Consider the following 9,071-nt stretch of genomic DNA (forward strand, 5'->3'; position numbering starts at 1 on the left):
TAGACAGGTTGGTTACATCACTGGATGTAAGATCTCCAAGGGCCAGGCAGAACCGTAAGCGGGTACAAGAGATCAGCATCTCCTTTCTACATCACTGTCAGGCTTTTAGACCACTTCTCCCTTCACCAGGTGAGCTCTTGGTATCTGACTTAAAAGACTGAGAGCCTAGAATCTTTCAGCCTTTCCCAGGAGGGCACAGGATAGAAATGCAAATTAGGATATACACTGGAAAGGAACAAGTTAAAGTGTCTTTTTTTTTTTTAAGATTTTATTTGTCAGAGAGCAAGAGCACAAGCAGGGGGACCGACAGGCAGAGGGAGAAGCAGGCTCCCCGCTGAATAGGGAGCCTGATGCAGGACGCAATCCCAGGACCTGGGATCATGACCTAAGCCCACGGCAGATGCTTAACTGACTGAGCCACCTAGGTGTCCCCAAAGTTAAAAGTGTCTTTATTTGTAGATGACATGATCTGGGTGTAGAAAATCCCAAGGAATCCATTAAAAACTATATTAAAAATAGGTATGAGGGGTACCTGGGTGGCTTAGTTGGTTAAGTGTCTGACTCTTGGTTTTGGCTCAGGGCTCAGCACTCAGTGTAGAGTACTCGTGAGAGTCTCTGTCCCCCTCTCCTGCCCCTGGGTCCCTCCCCCACATCTATTCCTCTCTCCTGCTCTAAAAAGACATATATGTATATATGCAAATATATGCCATATATATATATATATATATATATATATATATATATATATATGCAAAAACAAGGACAAAGCAGAGCTGCAAAGTTACCCATACAAATGATCAAATATGATTAATGAAGCAATTCCATTCATAGCAGCCTGAGAAAGAATGAAATGAATAGGTCTAACAAAACAAGTGCCATACTCTGAAAACACTCTGAAAGCTATAAAACAGTGCTAAGAGAAACTGGTGAGAAACAGTCCATGCTCATGGATTAGCTGATTCAATGTTTTAAGATGACAGTGTTCTCCAAGTTGAAATACAGACTCCATGCAATCCCTATCAAAACCACAGCTGACATCTTCAGTAGAAACTAACAAGCTGATCCTAAATTCACAAAAGAATTAAAAGAGCCAAAATGATTTTGACCAGGAACAAAGCCGGTTTTACTTTACCTAATTTAAAAAATTTCTATAAAGCTATAGTAATCAAAACAGTGTGGCACTGGCATAAAGACAGACACACAGATCTGTAGAACAGACTTAAGAGTACCAAAATAACTTTACTCAAGTGATCTTCTTTCCTTTTCTTTTTTTTTTTTTAAGATTTTATTTATTTATTTGACACACAGAGAAAGATCACAAGTAGGCAGAACAGCAGGCAGAGAGAGAGGGGGAAGCAGGCTTCCCGCTGAGCAGAGAGCCCGATGTGGGGCTCGATCCCAGGACCCTGGGATCATGACCTGAGCCGAAGGCAGAGGCTTAACCCACTGAGCCACCCAGGCACCCCTTGTTTTAATTTTCTTAATAACATCTTTTGAAGAGGGATATTTTATTTTTTCTTTAATGTAAGCTCTGAGGCCAACATGGGGCTTGAACTCAGAACCCTGAGATCCAAGAGTCACTTGCTGTACCAACTGAGTCAGTCAGGTGTCCCTTGAAGAGCAGTATTTTACATTTTGATGAAGTCTCTATGTAGAGGCTGCTTTTAGGCAAACAGGCCTAAGTGATGGGATGTAGTGACGCCCTGGCTGAACACAGGATCACTGGGTGACCCACCTCACAATATCCATAGACCAGGGAGGCCTGGGTCACTTAGTCGGGTGAGCATCCCACTCTTGATTGCAGCTCAGATCATGATCTCAGGGTCATGGTATTGAGCCCGACGTGGAGACTTTGCGCTCAGGGGGAGTCTGCTCAGGATTCTCCTTTTCCCTCACCCTTCGCCCCTCCCCGCTGGGGACTCACGTGTGCATGTGTGTTTTCTCTCAGATAAATAAATCAATCTTGAAAAAAAGAGAAAAGTATATACGTAGGGTCTAACTGATCAATGGACTACTTTCAAGTAGGCAGTTACCAAAAAGGAGAATTCCACATGTCACCAACCTCCTCATCTCCCCACACTGAAAATAGCCCCTGCCCACTGCGTCACTGCGGAGAGCCTCTCCTCTGCTAACCTGTCCACCATTTAAACTTCCGTCACAAGGCACAGACCAAGAGGAAATAAATACGGAGTCTTAACACAGAATATATAAAGAATTTGTGCAACTCAATGATAAGAAGACAACCCAAGTAAAAATGAACAGAAGATCTGAATGGACATTTTATCAAAATGTTAAAAAGCACATGGAAAGATGCCTGACATCATTATTCATTAGGAAAACTTAAGTTAAAAACCCCTTGAGGGGCGCCTGGGTGGCTCAGTGGGTGAAAGCCTCTGCTTTCAGCTCAGGTCATGATCCCAGGCTCCTGGGATCGAGCCCCACATCGGGCTCTCTGCTCAGTGGGGAGCCTGCTTCCCCCCCTCCTCTGCCCGCCTCTCTGCCTACTTGTGATCTCTGTCTGTCAAATAAATGAATAAAATATTTAAAAAAATAAAATAATAAAATAAAAACCCCTTGATATTGTTTGATGGGTACAGAGTTTTAGTTTTGGAACACGAAAAAGCTAGAGAGAGGTATTGGGGAATAGCTGTACAACTGTGTGAATTTAGTTAATGTCATTGAACTGTACACTTAAAAATAGAAGTTTTATGTGTATTTTACCACAATTTTAAAAAATTCATTGAGGGGCCCCTGGGTGGCTCAGTGGATTAAAGCCTCTGCCTTCAGCTCAGGTCATGATCCCAGGGTCCTGGGATAGAGCCCCGCATCGGGCTCTCTGCTCAGCGGGGAGCCTGCTTTCTCCTCTCTCTCTCTCTCTGCTTGCCTCTCTGCCTAATTGTGATCTCTGTCTGTCAAATAAATAAATAAATCTTTTTTAAAAATATAAAAATAAAAATAAAAAAAATAAAAAATCCATTGAGATACCATTTCACCCTCACCAGGATGCAACACCAAGTGTTGGCGGGAAGACAGAGAAAACAAACAGTCCTACAGTGCTGGTGGGAATATAAAACGGTAGAGACACTTTGGAAAACAGTTTGGCAGTGAAGAGAGAAACATGAACTTAACACAGGACTTAGAAGTTCCACTCCTAGGAACTGTCAGGCAGGAAGACTTTACTCCGCCCTATGGTCCTTCTAACTGGACTTAGAATCAAACTGACATGATACAGATTATCAAGAGAAAATCAAATTTAATGGGCATACATACAGGGAATCAACAGACAGGAAATTCTGAAGACAGTGAGGCAACATGAAGCTTAGGTGAGCTGAGGGCAGAGGTCTAAGGATACGAAGCAGAGAAAGCCCTTCAGCAAGAAGTTGAAAGGAGAGATTTGGAAACACAAGGTTGCTCTATTACGCAGATAAATTCCTTAAATAAAGGGGAGTGTCTGTTCATAACTCTCTTCCTATTACAGGCTCTCCTTCCCCATTTAAATTAGGCAGTTGTGGGAAAGGCAGAGAGCTTTTCCCGCATCTGCTGGTTTTGTTTTTTGTTTTTTAAGATTTTATTTATTTATTTGAAAGTAGGAGCAGGGAGGAGAGAGAGAAAGAGGCTCCCCGCTGAGCAGGGAGCCTGATACAGGGCTTGATCCCAGGGTCGCGTGCCATGACCTGAGCGGAAAGCAGACGCTCAACCCAACTGGGCCACTCAGAGTTCTGTTTATTCCTTTTTTTCTTTTAAGTAGGCTCTATATCCAGTGCAGAGGCCAACTGCCTCACAATCAGAGATCAAGACCTGAGCTGAGATCAAGAGTCACACACTGAGCCACCCAGGGGCCCCTTGATTACCTTTAAGTCAAAAGAATCTTTATGCCTAAGTGGCCCATCTTGGGGAAGCCTGTCCTTGACTCCTAAGAATCCACCCAAGCAAAATGAAAACATATGTCTCCACAAAGATTTGTAAGCAAAATGTGCCTACTAGCATCATTTATAATAGCCAAGAACTTGAAACAATTCAAAATCTGTCAGTTAATGATGGATAAATAAACCGTGGTGTATCCATACAAAGGAATATTATTCAGCAATAAAATGGAAGAAAATTCTGATATTTATGAATAACATGCATAACCTCAAGAACATTATGCTCAGTGACAGAAACGAGACATGAAGAACTACATATTACATGACTCCACTGATATGAAATATCCAGAAAAGGCAAAAGTATAGAAACATACGTAGATTAGTGGTTGCTAGGGGCTGGGGATGGGAGTGGATTTTAGCTATAAAAGTGTCCAAAGGAACCTTCTGAGGCAATGGGAATGGGTAAGATAATAATGTCTGTACAATTCTATACATTTACAAAAAGTCATTAATAGTGCACTTATAGGGGCGCCTGGGTGGCTCAGTGGGTTAAGCTGCTGCCTTCAGCTCAGGTCATGATCTCAGCGTCCTGGGATCGAGCCCCACATCGGGCTCTCTGCTCTACAGGGAGCCTGCTTCCCTTTCTCTCTCTCTCTGCCTGCCTCTCTGCCTACTTGTGATCTCTGTCTGTCAAATAAATAAATAAAATCTTTAAAAAAAAAAAAATAGTGCACTTATAACGGGTGTGTTTTACACTATGTAAACTAACTCTTGATAAAGCCACTTAGCAATCAGGACTATTCATTCTCACAGTCCTGGAGTTCCTGACCGCATGGTGATAACCAGAGTATCTAGCCCACTAGAAGATGACAGGAAAGCATGAAACACTGGTTAGGCATACAGCTCTGGGAGCTACACAGATCCTTTTTTTTTTTTTTTTAAAGATTTTATTTATTTATTTGACAGACAGAGATCATAAGTAGGCAGAGAGGCAAGCAGAGAGAGAAGAAGGGAAGCAGGCTCCCCGCCGAGCAAAGAGCCCAATATGGGGCTCGATCCCAGGACTCTGGGATCACGACCTGAGCTGAAGGCAGAGGCTTTAACCCACTGAGCCACCCAGGTGCCCCAGCTACACAGATCCTTAAGACACCCTGTAAACCTTCATCTTGCAAGGACCCACTCATGAAAATGGTGTGCCAGGCTCCTCCATGTCCTATCTGTCACAATCAGTGTTCTTTACCCATTAATGGTACTCATTTCCTTCTCACACAAACACAAGTGGGTGATATATTGCTAGGATGTGGCCTGCAGGGGGCCTCCTTTCAACACTGCTGAGATGGGAAGGACAGTCCCTGAAACACAGACCATCAGACCAACCACTGCCTTTTCTAGGCGAACTCCAGGTCCAAAGCTTCAGAACGTACAAGCTTCATTCTTTGCCAGGGAACACGGGGTACAAAGGCCAACTGGTCACATCTGGACCGAGATGAGCCATGCCTTGCTGCTGTGCCCTCTATGAGGTGCTACAGGGGCCCTCACGACCAACCTATGAACACCTCTGTCACATTCTCTATGCACTCCTGCTAAACAGGAGTCTAACATCAGAGGTGAATTAACGAGTGATAAATGCATTATCAAATGGCCCAGAGCAGTGTGAGGTCCTGGTACCAGAGCTGGATGATGACAGCAATGCATAAGAACTGTTAGCAGGACCTGAAGCAGCTTGATGAAGGCATCAGGGATGTCAAAGGCAGACTTCACAAGGTCCATAAATAATGGGAAATTTACCCAGAAGCCCTCCAAAAGCTATCCCATCAGGCCCTTTGCTTAGAGCAGGAGTCCATGCCAAATTCAGTCACAGGTGAGTACCGTAATACAACTTCAGTGGATGCCGGGCCACCGCCATCTCTCCAGGGGAAGGCAAGCAGGGAACAGGGACTGCTTCTGCTGAGCAACAGGAGGGGACCATCAAACACAGAAGGGCTTTTCCCACAGCACCCAGCAGTGAAACAAGTGGTCTCAAAGTCCAGTGTGGCCCCTACAGGCTTCCCCACACACAGGCCAGTTACAGAGTGTCTCTTCAGGTAATGTTCTTCTATACAAGGTCCAACTTGTGGCTGAAGGTTCTACGTAGGATCTTTCTCAGGTATCAATTCTTTTGTATTGAACAAAGTTTGTAAAATAGGTTATTTAAAATAAAATGTTAAAAAAAAAAAAGAAAAGGGCAGTGGAAGACTACATTCACTGCTTTCAAATGGCATTTTTCTACTGAAGTTGTTGGTGTTGACAGGGCAGGAGCTGTGGCCAACAGCTCTCCCGTGCTGGTTGTACACAGAGGAGCTTTCTCCAGTTAATATTTCTATGCAGAACACGACAGGAGCTGCAGCTTTTTGCTCTCCTATTCCCTATACTCACTCACAATGCAGTAATTTGCTGCAATACTGGATTCAATCTTGTGAGAGGCAGCTTTCCAACATCAGCTGTACTCATTATGCCTTTCTCCAATAAGGATCATGGGAGACAGGTTCAATATTTTCTTGAAAGTGACTGCATTTGTACAACTGTTCTCTGACATGAATCTCTTGGTGCTAACAAGAATGGAGCTCTGGACGTAGATACCCACATTCTCTGCATGTGGGTCCTTTAGTGCAAGGGGGAAATGGAAAATTTCGCTCAAGCCTGGGCCATACTCACTGTCTTTATAAAGGCTTTCTCAAGGAGAACATTCTGGTGGTCCAAAGGAATAGAGTTCTGGCTGGAGGTTTTCTCATATTACCACACTCACAACATTTGAAGATATGAATGTACTCCTGCTTTCTCAGGATGGAGGCAAAGGTGATAACCTTCCCACCTTCCCAACGTACTTGGGATTTTTTTCCCCATTCTGAAACATTTTTGGTGACTGATAGTTTACTTCAGTGTTAATTCTCTGTGGGTCAACAAAATGTCGAGCTGGAAGGGCCTGGCGATAGGCAGGGGCTGTGCGGTAAGGGTGGTCCAGCCACAGCCACTGTATCTACCTTCCTTTGAGGGAACAAACTGCACTTGGGGTCAGAATGATAGAAAAGAGGCATGGCTACTCACTTTGGGACCAGGGGAACAGAGGGCATAGGTCAAGTACCAGATGAGAGATGAGCCCACTGCTACAGTCCCTCCCACAACAGTTTTGTGCTGACCAGTACTGGTCCTCCATGGGCCTCTCTGGTCAAGAAATGATTCAAGCTGCCCTGTCCAGGTCTCCTTGCCAAGTTCAACTTGGGTGACCACATTTAGGGTAGTGCAGTCATTCTTAGGTGGGATCAAGTGATCCCACTGTGAGAGGTCAGCCCCATGTCAGGGGATTTACCCATAACAGAGCAAGAGGGGTGAGGATCGCTATGCATCTGGAGAATGGAACCTCATGAAACGAAGAACCAGAAAATATCTCAGCAGAAAAGCTCATTGTCCCCATAATCAATGACCATGTCAATGCTCACGTGTCATCACAAGGACTGACAAGGGACAGCTGGCAGAAAACTTGCTGGAGGGTTTTTTTCCCTGACAGAGGGGACAGAAAAGCAACAGGCCCTGATGGGGTCTCTTGGCCAGATAATAACCAAGCTTGATGTGATCTCCTATGTGGGTTGTGATATTTTTGACCCTTAACCATGATAAAAAGGTCCCAAGACAAAGAGTTCAGGTTGCTTATGCAGCAGTCTGGGAGAAGAGGTATCAAACACGGGCCAGCATCAGGACCAGCAGCACAACCCACGGGGAACGCACTGGCCTAACCTGGCGAGGACAGGGCCATGCCATGGTAGTAGCCCCACTGTGCCTTCTGAAGGAGCCCCACTTTTTCTAAAAGAGATATGTAGCCTTCTCCTTAAAGGTCAACAGGCTCTGCAATACCAGGCCAGGGAGCAGATGGCTGTGAGCCCTGGGCATGGGACCTGGGGCCCCAGTCTGTCCTGCCAGCCACCTCCCCTTACGTCTCCCAAACCTTGTTCCCTGACATGCCTGCTCACCCTCTGAGGGTTGGCCGTCCTCCTGGATGCGCACTCTCCCCAGATCCACTGGTCTTTGGACAGCACTTCTCTTTTTTGGCACCCATGTCCTCCACCTAGCCACTGGTCCTTCGTCTGGATACCCCACATTCACCTCAGAGCCATTCATCTGTAACCACAACTCAAGACTCTCCTTCCAAAATGCCATTCTCAGGCCCTTCCTTGGACCACAGCCTGGAATGGGAGTCCAAACCAGAACTCCCTGTGTGTTCACAGTACATATGTCACCCCCACTCAGAGGTCTCCAGACAATTCGGACTCTACGTCTACAAAATCTAACTGCTAATCTTCCCCAAAACATCCTCCTCCTTTGGGACCATCTCAACGAGCAGTAGTACCTCATTCCTTCTAAACCCTTGGGATGGTCCTTTATCTGCCACTTACATTCACTCCTCACATCCACCCCGAAAACCCATCAACTCCGTCTTGAAAATCTAACCGAAATATGATCGCTTCTTTCCCCTCTCCTACTTCTGCCCCGGACAGGCCACCACCGTAACGGTCCCGACGAATCCTGCGGCAGCATCCTCATAAATCTTCCTGTTTTCAGCCTGGCCACAACCCGTCTCCCACCAGCGCGCTCACTTAGTATGTCTACTGGGTATTCATTGGGATACTCTCAAAATCCTACATCAGCTCATGGACATCCCTCTTCTACTAAAAAATTTCCATGACTCCTAGCACTCCTCTCAGGCTTTTGGCTCCTTGCAGTGGAAGACGGAGCTTTCCTGAATGTCCTCGGGTCGGTCTTACCTCTGAGTCGTTGCACATGCAGATCCCTCTGCCTGCGTCCTCTGTATCTCACGACACTAGGTTCTGGGCTGAAGACCCGGCCCCTGCGAACGCTCCATCGTCCTGAACGTCGAGGCCTGGAGTTCAGTCGGGGACTAGGACACTGGGACTGAGTCTAGCCGGGTGGGGGCCAGGACACGATTCTTCAGCCGTGACTTCTCGATACGCTCACTCATCACGCCCGCAGGACCGTGGAGCCTCCCGGATACAGGCCACAACCTGGCAGCAAGGTCCCTCAGCCACACCAGACAAAACCGCAAGCGGCCAAAGAAATGCCCGGATCCCGGAAGTGGTGACCGGAAGACCTCTGCCGTGCCGGAAACGCCCCTGGCCCATCATTGGCCAGAGTTCAGACGGCGCGCGCACAGGGATA

General features: G+C 46.1%; 1 protein-coding gene across 1 annotated transcript in view; it reads right to left on the reverse strand.

The window, feature by feature from the left end:
* Positions 1–8,987, reverse strand: part of LOC309852596 (zinc finger protein 446-like) — a 47,744-nt gene extending 38,757 nt beyond the window's left edge. The window contains exon 1 of the mRNA XM_082709562.1: positions 8,660–8,987. Coding sequence (XP_082565688.1) covers positions 8,660–8,677 — 18 coding nt within the window. The 5' untranslated portion in view covers positions 8,678–8,987. The remainder of the gene's footprint in view (positions 1–8,659) is intronic.
* Between the last annotated feature and the right edge of the window lie 84 nt (positions 8,988–9,071).

Source organism: Mustela nivalis (assembly GCF_964662115.1).
Source record: "Mustela nivalis genome assembly, chromosome: 18".
NCBI lineage: Eukaryota > Metazoa > Chordata > Mammalia > Carnivora > Mustelidae > Mustela > Mustela nivalis.